Genomic DNA, 15664 nt, shown 5'->3' on the forward strand with positions numbered 1-15664 from the left:
TGATACTTAAGTTATTTAGAAGTATACTACTTAATTTTCACATACTTGGAGATTTGTGTATTTCTTTCTGTTATTGATTTTCTAATTTAATTCTGTGTAGTAAGAAAATTGTTTTGTGATTTCAACTCTTTTAAATTTATTGTTACTTGCTTCATGGCTTGGCATATGGTATATTCTACTGAATGGGCAACGTGCATTTTTAACAATATGCATTTTGTTATTACTGTCTGGTGAAGTATCCTATAGATGTCAGTTATATCAAGTTGAATAATAGTATGGTTCAAGTCTCATTTATCCCAGTTGATTTTCTGTCTATTTGTTACTGATTACTAAGAAAGAACACTGAAGTTTGCAGCTATAATTGTGGATTATCTATTTCTTCTTTCAATCCTGTCAATTTTTATGTAATTTGGGGTTCTGTTGTTTCATGCATATATATTTATAACTGTTATATCTTCCTGCCCTATTGATTAAAAAAAAACAATGAATTCAAACTATTTAATGGAATGGTCAATTATTTAAGAGAGAAGGAATAATCAACGGCTTAATTCTGATATACTGCATGCAGGCTTCAAAGACCATAAATATGGTAAGTGACTTAACTCTCACAGAAAATTCCCTGAAAATGAATGACAAATAATGACAGGGTCATAATCCTATAAACAAAGCTTGATTTACTTACCTTCTGGTTTCCTACTTTCTTTTGCACTTTCTTGCCTGCTCACACTGACCCACAGTTTTATAAAATAAATTAAATCAGTGATCATTCATTCAAGTTTTAACTGGCTACAAACTGAGTATTTTTAAATTCTAAAATTATATAAATGCCATCAGATCTTAAAACAACCAGCTTGTTGGTCAACATAATACCCTTTAAAAAGGATACTAAAAGCCAGTGATGATTAGTGATAAATATATCAATATGAAAAATATATCAATATGAATACTATCTTTTGTTCATGTACTAGGGATTTATTATCACAGATCTAATAATAAACTCCTCTAACATAAAATCTTAGTAATATTACCATAAAAATGGGTGGATATTAACAAATAAACAAGTAACGATAATAGTAAATATTCTAAATATTTACTTCTTTGCGTTGGAGTAACATATTCTTGTATGGGGGATTTCCCTGGTGGCTTAGATAGTACAGAATCTGCCTGCAATGCAAGAGACCCGGGTTTGATCCCTGAGTGGGGAAGGTCCCCTGGAAAAGGGAATGGTTACCCACTATAGTATTCTTGACTGGAGAATTCCATGGACAGAGGAGCCTGGCAGACTACAGTTCACGAGGTCACAAAGAGTCAGACACGACTGAACAACCTAATGCTTTCACCTTCATCTTTGTATGGCAGTTCTGGATATTGATATAAGCATAATACTGTATCAGTATATTTTTAAAAATTAATTATTTGTTTATAAAAAAGGTTCCCTACTCTCTACCCAAACTTATACCTGGCAGCTAGGTAAATCTTCCCCAAAAAGGTGGTGCTGAAGAAGGCTGGTGATTCTGAGAAAAGGTAAGCAGAAGTCCTGTAAGTATTTTTCCATGGATTCAGGAGACCAAGCAACAGGGATAATCTAAAGTTAAAAAAGAAAATCAGATAAATTCATTCTATTAATGTAATAGACAGAGCTTAAAAAGTCATATTCATAATGTCAAGAAAATCTAAATTTTTAAATAACCACTACATCTGGTCTTAGAGAGAGCGTACCGTTGCACACTCCTGAGTTCCTTCTTCATGGTATAACTTTCCTTTAGACAGTTCACTTATCACAAAGCTCAATAACACTTCATAAGACTTTTCTGCATCACAAGTATTCTGGAAAAATTAAAAAGTAATTTCATTAGTTGCTGAAAATTACAAAAACATTTACACTGGAAAGAATACTTTTTAATGACTGTAATCATGACTATATTACTTTTCAAGCATGTAAAGTTCACTTTCTCAAAATCTGTGTAAAACTGCACACCTCTGGACTCCCAATGAAATCAGGTAGGGGATTAAAGCTATTCCAATACTTCCTTGGAATACAAGTTACATAATATATGTGTAAATGAACATATCTAAGTCCTATCTTTTGTTCCAGTAATTCTCACTCCTGGAAATTCTTTCCTAAGGAAATAATCTCAAAAGAAAACAATAACTTTATGCCCATGACAATCACCAAAGCATTGTAACAGTGGAAAATTAGAAATGACCAACAAAAGGAAGCAGTTACCTAAATGATGACATATCAGACTATTTTATAGGCAGCAAATATAACAAATTTGAGCTACATAAAAAAGTGTTTATGGTGTGATATGAAAAAAGCTAACAAAAATATATACACAATCATTATAATGATACAAATCATATATGCACGAAATATAATATGGACCGCAAATATTTTTCTTTTACAAGTTCTCTCAAATTCCTCGAAGAGAACTTGTTAAAACAATTTAATATAAAAATAAACAGGACCATATGCTTATTACAAAATTACAGATAACATTAAATAACAGTCTACAAATTCAATAGACTTAACAACTATACTTTTTATAAGAAAGGAAAAATAATGGCTATTAATAAATTTAAATTTATTTCAATAAAGCTTTTCACAAAAAGAAATGTACTTTTTACATTTACTGAAGTACTAAAAGGTGTTGCAAATTACTGTAAAGTATAAATTACAATAAAAGTAATAACTTGGTTGTGATGTTGTTTACTCTGTTCATTAACTACACTTTTAAGATAGTAAAATACAAGAACTGAGCAAGCACTGTGGGATATAAGTTTATCCTGGATTTTTAAGGCACTGATAGGACCACAGAATTTATCATTTGACGATACATCCTTTCTTACATGTTACTGTGCTCTCTTCAACTAGACTGTAAATTCCAAAATGTCAGAAACTATGCTTTATATCTTCTATGTCTCCTTTTACATAACAAAAATCTGAGTAATAAACACTTGCTGGCTAAGTGATAGGATTTATTTTGGCAGTGGAGGTTTTTACCTTGCAACTTGACTGGATGTCTCTCTTTTTATAATCAGTTATTTGCGTTATCTTTAATTACCCCTCTGCTTTCTGCCATATTGCAGCCACGTAGTATTATCATGTTTTGATAAACTATAAAAGTCTCTGACACAGCAACTGCTATCCTGGTATCATGTGACCCACTTCACCCTTACCTAATTAATCAACAGGATTATTGATCACTTGCCAAATATGTGATTTGTAGTTTACATATAATTTGCAAGAATCCATATCCCACTGGATATCAAAACAGCAACATATTATATTATGTTTTCAGAATTAATTTAATAAGAGTAGCTCTTGAATAAGCAACTCAAAAGAAAATATTACCACAATTTTGCATTTTGTTAATCAATGTGACATATTTAAAGTTGTAAATATATATAAGACAGCCTAAAAGTCTAAAAGCCTAATTCAAAACACACTCCTTTGAGTAAAAGATTTATAGAGCCTAACAACAGAAACGTATTTCAAGTAAAACACTTTGCTACTTAGGGGGAAAATATTCCCCCTAATGATACTCATATCACCCATGCAAGTTATTGAGCAATAACTAGCTTTTAAATTATTATCAAAATCATTTTAAGTATTTTTTCTTTTACAAATAAGAAATACTATATCAGATCAGAAAGTCAAATATAACATAGTAGTCACGGTTTTGTTTTGAGAACTTTCTCACCAGAAGAGTATTAGGTAAGAAAATAACTTTATTTCATGCATAAGAAGTCTTAAGAAATCATATTTTACATCAGCAATATCTGAATAAAGCAAAGAGTAGGTTCTTTGGTAAAGCTAAGAAGATAAGCTTTAAGAAGTAAAGCTTTAATTTTTTAAGAAGTAAAGCTTAAGAAGAGGATTTCTGAGACCATGGATGAAAGACCTAGGATCATGATCAGAAGAATCCCAATCAGAAGAATCCTGTGGGAGAAGTAGCAAATATAAGTAAATTAAATAAAGAAAAGAATTTAAGGGTTGAGAGATGCAACAGATGCTTTGCTGGGTAGATGCTTTGTCTAAATTATAGTGCTTCTTAACTTTTGGGGGTGACAGGCCCTTTGAATATATGCTAGATGCTATGGTCCTAAACCTAAAAGCAAATCAAAGGGAAAGAAGCCCAGACTAAGAAATTCTGGTATAAATACTCTTAACAGATATTCCACTAACCAAAACAACACAATTTATACTGATTGTAATAATGATTTTTTTCCCCAACTAAACCTCATTATCAAATTAACTCTAAAATCTCTTTGAAAAACACACAGCAGCTATGTATTTTATTTACCATATTAGGTCTGTTTTTCATTGGAATTATCAAACCTGAGGATAAGAAATTACAAGGATGAAATGAATAAATGAGATTCAATGAAGAAAGAAAAGAAGGAAGAAACTAAAAGAGGAAAGAAGAGCTAAAGAAAAAAGGAAATTTTTTAAAGGAGGAATGAACAATACAAAATAATTACAGAAATCACAGTGATATCTCATTATTCATAAATATTATTGCTGCTATAATTTACAATCCTGTATATTTAAATGCTTAGATCTATGATAGAAAAAGCCAATAATGTGGCAAACCACCTACGGAATATTGCAATTTTTTGTTTTCATTCACTAAAGAAATTTATATGGCTATAAATTTCTAATATATGTTCTGATAAGAATCTGCTCCATATTAAATGTTTTATTAAGCATTTTTAAAAACAGCTAATAATGATCAAATTGAGAAAGAGAACGGACAGAACAGTTACCTAAATTACTTCATGTTCCTTCCATCATAGATTTACAATTGTCTAATTTTCTGTAAGTAGGTCTCATTTTCGGAGAAGGCAATGGCACCCCACTCCAGTACTCTTGCCTGGAAAATCGCATGGACAGAGGAGCCTGGTAGGCTGCAGTCCACAGGGTCGCTAAGAGTCAGACACGACTGAGCGACTTCACTCACTTTTCACTTTCATTCACTGGAGAAGGAAATGGCGACCCACTCCAGCATTCTTGCCTGGAGAATCCCAGGGACGGGGGAGCCTGGTGGGCTGTCGTCTATGGGGTCGTACAGAGTCGGATACAACTGAAGAGACTTAGCAACAGCATCAGGTCTCATTTTAGAGAAAAGTCAGATGAACAGATTTAGAAGCAAATTATATCAGAAAATGTTTAAATTTATACTTTTTCATGATTAGAAAACTTACTGAAAAAAATTTAAACAATGGCACAGCATAGAAACCTGTTATATCTGATTTGAATATAAATAATCCAAAATATCAGATTAAAGTACATTTAGGGAAACAAAAATATTTAGAAGAAAGAAAGAATTGCAGGAGGCAAAATTAACCAAGAATCAACTAGAAGCAAGAAGGAAAAACCACTGAAGGACAAGACAAAAACTCATTTTGTTATTAAGGAATTTTAAAAAGAATTTTAGAAATAGAGGGGCCCTTATATATCATATAGTATAAACGTCTTTACCTATGAGAAAGTTGAGGTTCTGAGAGTTTTTATGTCTTGAACGAAAAAGTAGTATCTCTATTCAGTGGCAGAAGCTTAGCCTAGTACTCCGGTTCAATGTCCAACAAACTATTTCTAAATTAAGATATAACAAACTTCGTGATGATACTACAGTAAATTTCTGGACACATCATCATGATTTGGGAAGACTAGTGATAAAAACGAAGGTTATACTGAATACATTTCATGTATCTATAACTGGTTTTCTCTTCTTTAATACAAGTAGATATGATTTTAACAGAAACTTTTCAATGAGATTTAAAACTTCTCTAAGAGTATATAAACCAATTAAAAATACTTTAAAAAAAAAGTCTACAAACCAAAGAAAAGTTTCAATTTTCACTACACTTATTATTTTTTCCTGCCAACTTTCCCAAATAAACAAGGAAGTAGGTCACAAGAGTGAGACACAACTTAGCAACTGAGCATGCATTCTTCTTATTTCACCTGTGTTTAAGTCAAACTACTCACTCAGTTTTTTGGTTCAACAGGACACATCTCATTTGTCTTCAAGCCATTGAAAATACTTACATTTAACTAAACTTGCACAATTTTTCTAAATTGTTCACATAATTCTTAAACATGGGGAAAAAGTAGTTTTTAAAAAGATGTAACTCCAGGGGAGGGATCCCAAAGAAAGGCAATGCCAAAGAATGCTCAAACTACTGCACAACTGTATTCATCTCACACACTAGTAAACTAATGCTCAAAATTCCTCAAGCCAGGCTTCAACAGTACGTGAACCATGAACTTCCAGATATTCAAGCTGGATTTAGAAGAGGCAAAGGAGCCAGAGATCAAATTGCCAACATCTGTTGGATCATCGAAAAAGCGAGAGTTCCAGAAAAACATCTACTTCTGTTTTATTGACTATGCCAAAGCCTCTGACTGTGTGGATCACAGCAAACTGTGAGAATTCTGAAAGAGATGGGAATACCAGATCACCTGGCCTGCCTCCTGAGAAATCTGTATGCAGGTCAGGAAGCAATGGTTAGAACTGGACATGGAACAACAGACTGGTTCCAAATTGGGAAAGGAGTACATCAAGGCTTTATGTTGTCACCCTACTTATTTAACTTATATGCAGAGTACATCATGAGAAATGCTGGGCTGGATGTAGCACAAGTTGGAATCAAGATTGCCAAGAGAAATATCAATAACCTCAGATATGCAGATGACACCACCCTTATGGCAGAAAGCAAAGAAGAACTAAAAAGCCTCTTGATGAAAGTGAAAGAGGGGAATGAAAAAGTTGGCTTAAAGCTCAACATTCAGAAAATTAAGATCATGCCATCTGGTCACATCACTTCATGGCAAATAAATGGGGAAACAGTGGAAACAGTAAGAGACTTTTGGGGGGGCTCCAAAATGATTGCAGATGCTGACTGCAGCCAAGAAATTAAAAGACGCCTGCTCCTTGGAATAAAAGTTATGACCAACCTAGATAGCATATTAAAAAGCAGAGACATTACTTTGCCAACAAAGGTGTGTCTGGTCAAAGCTATGGTTTTTCTAATAGTCATGTATGGGTGTGAGAGTTGGACTATAAAGAAAGCTGAGTGCCAAAGAATTGATGCTTTTGAACTGTGGTGTTGGAGAAGACTCTTGAGAGTCCTTGGACTGCAAGGAGATCCAACCAGTCCATCCTAAAGGAAATCAGTCCTGAATATTTATTGGAAGGACTGATGCTGAAGCTGAAACTGAAACTCCAATATTTTGGCCACCTGATGTGAAGAATTGACTCATTTGAAAAGACCCTGATGCTGGGAAAGGTTGAGGGCAGGAGGAGAAGGGGATGACAGAGTATGAGATGGTTGGATGGCATCACCGACTTAATGGACATGAGTTTGAGTAAACTCTGGGAGTTGGAGATGGACAGGGAGGCTTGGCGTGCTGCAATCCATGGGGTTGCAAAGAGTGGGACACGACTGAGCGACTGAACTTATAACTGAACTCCAGGAGATCTTCCTGACCCAAGAATAGAACTTGCATCTCCTGTGTCTCCTGCAGTGCAGGTGGATTCTTTACCCTCTGAGCCAGAGGGGAAGCCCCCCAAAAAGGGAAGGATTTTTAAATCTAGAAGTAGTGAGTCAAAAGTGATCTTTGGATTGTGACTGGGGATGAGGCAAGGAGAAGAAAAGATGACAGATAAGTAAAACAAGTAAGCCTACATACATTTTATTACTTGCCAACTGTGATGATGTAAGTTTTAAAACTTCTGTAAGTTTAACACTGGCAGCAAAAGCAAAACAAAACTGTCCAGATACAAAAAGGGAAAGGCCAAGGTTTACAGATAAAAAAGACCTCACTGTGCAAGGAAAACATTTTTAACATTTTTAGCCTGATGGTGCTCCATTTCCAATTAAAATACTGTTAATAACTCACTTTGCCTTTCAAATACCTAATCTCATTCACTCATAGCACCAATTTAAATGAGTTCACCAAACTACTAAGTGATAAATTCAGACAAGACACTAACCTTTTTGAGGGCTCCTGTGTGTTTCCAGGCTGACCTATCTTCCTCATTGCATTTAACTGAAAGTGCCACAAGACCTTGTGTATACAGTAGGGTAAAAAGCACCTTCACAATGCAGGTGAAGTGGTCTATGAGAGAAAGAGAAGATCATTATTTCTTTGAAATCTAGACATCTTATACTCAAGATAACCTCACAAATAAATGCCTTTCCTTGCATGTGTAACTGGCTGTTGTTCAACAATAAAATGTGGTATTAAATTTGTGACCCAATAGACCTGAAATTATGGAATCGAATTTCCTTCATTCATCTACATAATACACAAATAAGAGGCTTTTAGCACAGTGGGAAGTATGCTCTGTTTCAACCTCAGAATAATGCTGTAATCTTGGCAAATCTCCTCACTGCACACCGTGTGCTTAATAACCAGGTCTGGGAGTCTGAGTGTCTAAAACCAACAATTTACCTGCTTCCAATATCTTATGAAGAATAGTAAAATACAGAACTTCTAAAGTAAAAAAGAAAAGAAAAAAATCCCAATATTTTAAGTACTCTGAATTTTAAAACAATGAAAACTGTTATTAATGTAAAAATAGTAATAACAATATGTAAAATGCCTGGCACACATTAGGTACTTAAAAAAATGGTAGCTTAACCATCATAATTAACATTTATATACACCAAATAACCTACAAAATTTCTTCAAATGTCTCCTTTCAATCTTCGTAACAGTCTCAGCTGGACAACTGAGCTTCAAAAGATGTGCTTGTGATAACAAAACTAATAATCACTTACATCTGAACTTGAATCCATACAGATCCTTCAGTTTTTCCTTCTATTATATTATGCTACTCCCTAGTAAACGGCTACTACCACTTAATCAGTTGTTAAATTAAGAAACTTGTAGACATCCTTGATACTTTCCTATGTCTTTCTCCCCACAGTAAAACAATCACCAAATCCCATGAATTTTTAAAAAATATCTTTCAAATGAGTTCCAATACTGTGGACCATGCTTCCATCATTTCTTGCCCAAACCTATTAATTTCAGCCTGAACAGTTGTGTCAGGGGTTCCTAAGACCACTTCCAGACTTGATGATTCACTAGGAAGGCTCAAAAGATGCAGCAGATAGTCTTATGATTTATTACAGCAAAAAATTCAAAGGAAAAGAAAAAAGGCATATTGAGTGAAGTTCAGAGGAAACTTTCAAGAGTCCTCTCCCTGCAGAGACACACAGGATGTGTCCATCAATGTGTTGTGACTGTATGTCTGAAATATAAACCAGTGAATTCATTAAGATTTTTATTGGGAGCAGATCACACAGAGGTACCTACAGCCTGGCACATACCTCCCAGGAAGAAAACAAGTACGATCATCATAAACTACACTGTCTGTACACTTTGGGCATAGAGAGCCAGTTTTATCAGTGGGATGATGGAAACCCTCCTGAAATCAACGATCCCAGATACCAGTCAAGGGCTGACTTTGGGAGCAGGTCTTTCAAAGGATAGCAGTCAGGCCTTCTTTATGAACTCTTCTGCACAGTAGTTTATCTGCATGACTTGCCCCCTGCAACCTTTTTTGTTTATTACAGCAAGACAGATCTTTTAAAAAAAAGTATTCAGCATCCTTCCACTGGGTCTCTGTACAAATGAAAACATTCCCTCTTTGGAGCCCAGCTAACTCTTCAGTTAGTCAGATGACACCTTAAAATCATGCCCTAAGGAAGAATCTTACCTGATTTTAAATTTGTGTGTGTTTCTGTGTATGTGTGCAGTGCGCCTGCACACATATGCATACATACACACACACATGCTGTCTCTTACCAGTATTGATGGGTTGGGGTGGGAACTTGATGTAAGCTGAACCAGAGTACCTATTTGGGATTTTTTAACTGGAAGTAAAGGGAAGGTATAAAGATGTGAGTCTGGAAATATTAGGCATCATGTTCCTAGTCTATGGCAGAGACTGTCTAAGGCCAAAGTGAATGAAGCAAAGTCACAGAGTTAGAAGGATAGATCCAAGATGGCAAGAACTCTGCCAGCATCAGAAGCCCTGATTCTGATCATCCTTAGGACTCCAATTCCTACAGTATGGTTAGGCGAGTCCATTCGTGCTCTCTTTGTGCTTATAAGCTAGCTCTAAATGGATTTCTAAACAGCCCAATATCTAGGTACCTAACACATGCCAGGTTACAGACAATAAGGACTTAGGGTCTGGATAGTGAGACAGACAGACGGCTATATGTATGTTCAGTGTGTGATGTGAAAAACAGGAAAAGAACTGTAAACTGTCCAGTGTAACTAGATTAAAAGTAGTGATCCATGAGAGATGAAGCTAGAAATGTAACCTGTATGCTGAAGACCAAAGGTTGTAAACTGAAGGCTACCTGTCTGAATGCAACCTGCAGAGATGTTTGGTTTGCCTTTATCCTGCTTTGGTTTTAGTTACTGACATTTAAAAATTGGACACTTCTTGTAAAAGTCCAGATTTCCACTTACTCTTGAAAAATAGGAAGATCTGACAGCATTGGGCCCACATTCTTACATGCCAACAATTATCTGGAGCTGAACAGTAACTTTCCTCTTTGGCCAAGCATACTTGCCACAGTCCCCAATCCCCAATTATATTAAACGAAAGACATCATTGTTAACAATGGATTTTGGCTATGAAGCCTAAATTGTTTAGGTTTAAATTCTGACTCTTCTGATTAAGTTAGTTAAACACTCTGCTTTTTCATCTGTTAAAGTAGGTGGATAATAACACCTACTTTAAAGGGGTTAAGTGAAACAGATAATTCAGCTTAAAATAGTGGATTGGCAATGGCAATCAGTAAATATCTGTTATTATTACTACTATCTATGTTACTTGTTTCGTATTTATAAGTTTTTGATTTACAGAACTTAGACTGGGCAATGAGAAGTAATTTTAAGCAGGACAATGATAATATTAGATTTGAATTTTAAAATACTGACTGCTGCTTCTTAGGAGAAGGGCTCTAAAACAAGACCAGAGGCAAGACTACCTACGAGCAGACAGCAAAAGACTCTAGCACATGTCAAATTAGATGCCCCAATGAAAAGAGTGGGCTGAATTAGAGAAATATTTAAATGACAGAAATTATAGAATTTGGTAGAGCTTCCGAGGTAGAAAATAATGACAGTCTCTTATTCTACAGGGGGTAAATATCAACAGTAGTAGTATTGACTAAAATAGAAAATCGAGGAAGAGAGCAAGCCTGGATGGGAAGAAGATGAAATAATGTCACGTGGGGTGAGTTTGAGGAATATGTAACATTATGTGTACAAGTGTATAAGTCTGCAGCTCACCAAGGAGCTGTAGGCTGGCAGGAAATATCTGGAATCATCAACGAATAGGAAAGGAAGGTATCATCAACACTTTAAAAATTCATAATGATTAAATATTTTAATAGAAAGATAAAAATAACAGAATTTGTCTAGTAAGCACAAACAAAATGATTTTAACCAAGAAGTATACTGCTTAGAAACACTACTCACATATAGTTTCTTCTCATTATAAACTACAGAAATTAATTTTTAATTTAAAAGAAATGATGTACTTAAAGAAACAACAGCTACTTTCAGCATAATTTTAGCTTCTTATTGTAGCAAAGTACCATTTTTTAAGTTATTTTGTCTACCATGATTATCATCATATCTAAAATATTTAAACTGGCAGTTTAAATTTATAGATTAAACTTAAGTTCTGATGTTCACTCATTCATTTAAGAAATATTTATTTACTGAATACTTGCCATGTATGAAATCAACGTCTTTTAGAGACTTAAGGAAAAAACAAAGGAAACACTCATTTTAAGTGCATATTAAGTCAGCAGGTTATTATCTTCCAAAGTTAAAACAGAGAGCAAAGCCCTTCAAATATAACAACCAAAATTTAAAATGGAGGAAAAAAGAACTGGACATCTATTCTCAATGTTTCTTTCAGAAAAACAAAAATCTACTATCAAACCACCTGAGGGTAAACAAAGGAAGATTGATATTAATTTAAAATGTGTTAGAAGTAAACAGTCTTTAAACAATGGTACATATTTTAAGTTTTATAGTGCTACTGCATGACAGGAAAAAGGAAAAGGGTTGGAGAGACAAGGCATTTTCAAGGGGTCAATAATTTAAGCTGCCCCTACTGATCACATTAAGATAAGTTTGGTAAGGCAGAAATGTAAGCCTGAAGCTCTTTAAAAAGTAAAATTTTCCTTAGAATCACAAATGAAAATTAATTCTTTACTTAAATTGGTGTGAAAATTGAACTACTAAGTAGATGCCACATCTATCTCATCACTATTTCAGAAGATGAAGTCATCATTTTGTTATCAGCATGCAATTCATCAGTTAAAGAAAAAACTGAAACATACAATTTAATTTTTTTCTTTTGGCTATACCGCATGGCAAGTGGGATCCTAGTGTCCCGACCAGGAATCAAACCCATGCCTCCTGCAGTGGAAGCACCAGTTTCCTAACCATTGTGCTGCCAGGAAAGGCAATAAACCAACTTTTTAAACAGACATCACATGTAAGTCTTTATCCATATTTGATTTTTTCAACAAGATAAAGATCCTGAAACAGTAATATAGTTCAAAGAATACTGACATTAAGCTGAAATGACAGCTTGACTCTGGAATGATACAAACAAAATATGAGTACATCAGATTTTCTTCAGTGGGTAAGGCAAAAATACACAAGAAATTTTAAAAAATCTGACAACTAAATATTTAGTGAGTATGCACTCTATCCAACAGTATGTGCGCTGTGTTTTGCAAAAGTAATCCAGGGAATCTATACTCTCCTGGAAAGGTACAGTTATTCAACTAACACCCATTTATTTACTGGCTTGCCTACAAGCACCAGGCTTAGGGTAGGTGATAAACAAGAAGACAAAGAGGATTCTGATGTTTGCAAAAGTTTCTTTCCATAAACTGTTTTAGAGTTAAGGTGATACCAAATGCTCCAAGTTTCTTTAAGGACAAGATAGAGTATATATAAAATAATAAAACCCAAATGTGAAAAATCATAGAAATAATAAACATGACGTAATGAAGACACTTATTCCCTTCCTAAAATTATGATATTTTTTGTAAAAAAATTATACTCTTCCATAAAGCATTTTGCACATATCTATGAAAATATCAAATCTTCTTAGTCTTCCATTTTATGATCTGAGTTAACTAATGTGCTCTGATTCTCTTCAAAATGTCTAGTCTACAACAAAAAAGAATTTGTGATGTGGTTTTCCATGTGATAAGCTTCAGCCTGTTTTCCCTCTGACGAGTAATGAACACAAACAGCTTAATAAGACTTTCTTTGCCTTAATCAACACAGAACTGGGAAAGGATCCCACATCCATCTAACAATGAATAAGGTAGTCAATGCCGTTCCCTTGGGTATACTTCAGGACAATTGAGGTTTAGGTTTAAAAAACTGCCAACATTACCAAAGAACATTATACAGAAGTGATCACAATTTAAGATACAAAGATTTCAACTAAAGTAACAGCTTTCTTGATTTCAAGAGAAAATAAGCAATTTACCAGAAAATAAGACAACCGGATATTTAACACCTTCATTCCACATTATTGAATACATTAGGCACAAGGGACACACAAAATGGGGCAAGTCCTGGAGGAATTGATAGTCTCGAGAGAGTAATATTGAAGAAAATCTACTATTATGACAAAGAGACAGGTATTGAAGTAGAACTATGAACAAGTTATTTTGAGAAAGTGAAAAAGGGACAGCCAAGAAAATGGCTTCCCAGTAAAGGAGCACCAGGAGTTACTAAGTGAATAAGGGAGACATGGCAAACATTTAAACGTGTTCAAAACCTGCTCAAAAAAAAAAAAAAAAAAAAAATGAAAAATAACTCTGAATTATATCCACAAACAGCCTCTATTCTCTCCCCACATTCACTCCTGATAACTCTCTGCTCACTATGTCTGTTCTCTCATCTCCCTCTCATTTCTCATCCCATTAAAATCTGTATCTGATTCTACAACTACTCAAAAGCAATTTTCTTACTGCCATTCCTTATTACAGAACTATTTATTTGCTTTATGACCAAGAGTTCTCAGGAGAACTTATAAATAACTCAGTTTGAGAGGTCAATATTCATTTGAAAATATGGTAGGAGCTATGGAACTTCCCATAAAAAATGTACATATACATATAATTTTTTTCCACATTATTTAAAGAGATTCATGAATTCCTTGAAGGCCACTGTGCTGTGCTTAGTCACTCAGTCGTGTCTGACTCTTTGGAACCCCATGGACTGTAATCCACCAGACTCCTCTGTCCATGGGATTCTCCAGGCAAGAATACTGGAGTGGGTTGCGATTTCCTCCTCCAGGGGATCTTCCCAACCCAGGGATCAAATCCAGGTCTCCCACATCGCAGGCAGATTCTTTACCATCTGAGCCACCAGGGAAGCCCACTAGGCCAGCAGGGAGTTCCAAATTAAGCTCTTTTAATAATGTAAGGAAGGATGTGGAGAAATGAATAAAAACTCCAACAGTCTGTCTTGGATCCATTCAAAAAACACTTTTTAAACATTTTAGGCCACCAAACCTACTTCTGATATGCTTGAAATGAGGAAAAGGGACATTTCAAAAAAGGTGAAATTACCTGAAAGAAACCTTTATTTCTGTGTGCAAAGTATAGATTAACTGCTTAAAAACAATGTCAAGTAGGCTGTAAGGTATCTGTAGCAATGATAAAGTTGCCTCTTCAGTACAGTATGTTCAAGGAATAATGGAAGTTGAAAAATCATGTGAATGTGATATTCTGAGTCACTATGGAAGCCTATGATCAAAACAAAAGGTTACCTTAATAATCTTTACTCGAATGGTTTCCAGGAAGTCTAGGAACACAACTAATTTCAGCACTCCAAAAAACATTCTCCAATACTCTGGAGTTCAAAATACTTTCCTAATATGAGGTAGAATTAGTCTTCAATCAAGTATAGAGATTCTATTTAATCAAATATTAGCCTATTTTAATAAAAACTAATTTTCAACTCTACTTGTCTAGGGTAAAGGCATTCTGAACTTACAAGGAGTTTTTTCATACTTTCAGTAATTGTGCACATCACCTAATGGTGTGAGTGTTTCATTTAAATGTTTGTTTTTTCCAGTGAACACCTAAACCACAGATTAAAATGCCTTGGTTTGAAGAAGCTACCAAAGATTGCTGGGGTCATATCATCAGGACACAAGCCAACTAAAACCAAACACAAGTGTTTAAACAGTTATTATTCTACACAAGAACTAAAAGATATCTCATTTGCTAAAATTCATTAGTCCATAATAATTATAAAAAACAAAAAAGAAATCACCTTTGGAGGATGCTAAGAAAAAAAAAAAAAAACCTACCTATTTTTCTGAAAACTGGTAAACAAATCAAGCATTTAAACTGACTTTCCTGCCCAGAAATAAAGACACCTGTATATGGTCAATTAACTTATGACAAAGGAGGCAAGAATATAAGATCAGGGAAAAGACGGCTTCTTTAACAAACAGTGCTGGGAAAACTGAACAGCTACATGCCAAAGTATTAAAGTGGACCATCTTCTCAGACCATATACAAAGATAAACTTGAAAATGGATTAAAGATTTAAATGTAAGACCTGAAACCA

The 15664-nt window shown here is 34.6% G+C and overlaps 1 protein-coding gene across 1 annotated transcript in view; it reads right to left on the reverse strand.

Annotated features, from left to right (window-relative positions):
• The window catches only part of UBR3 (ubiquitin protein ligase E3 component n-recognin 3), a 194818-nt gene that overhangs the window by 8160 nt on the left and 170994 nt on the right, over positions 1 to 15664 (reverse strand). The window contains exons 33-35 of the mRNA XM_070476042.1: positions 8004 to 8128; positions 1720 to 1827; positions 1460 to 1585 (exon numbers count right to left, since the gene is read on the reverse strand). Coding sequence (XP_070332143.1) covers positions 1460 to 1585; positions 1720 to 1827; positions 8004 to 8128 — 359 coding nt within the window. The remainder of the gene's footprint in view (positions 1 to 1459; positions 1586 to 1719; positions 1828 to 8003; positions 8129 to 15664) is intronic.

The sequence above is a fragment of the Odocoileus virginianus genome, chromosome 13 (assembly GCF_023699985.2).
Source record: "Odocoileus virginianus isolate 20LAN1187 ecotype Illinois chromosome 13, Ovbor_1.2, whole genome shotgun sequence".
NCBI lineage: Eukaryota > Metazoa > Chordata > Mammalia > Artiodactyla > Cervidae > Odocoileus > Odocoileus virginianus.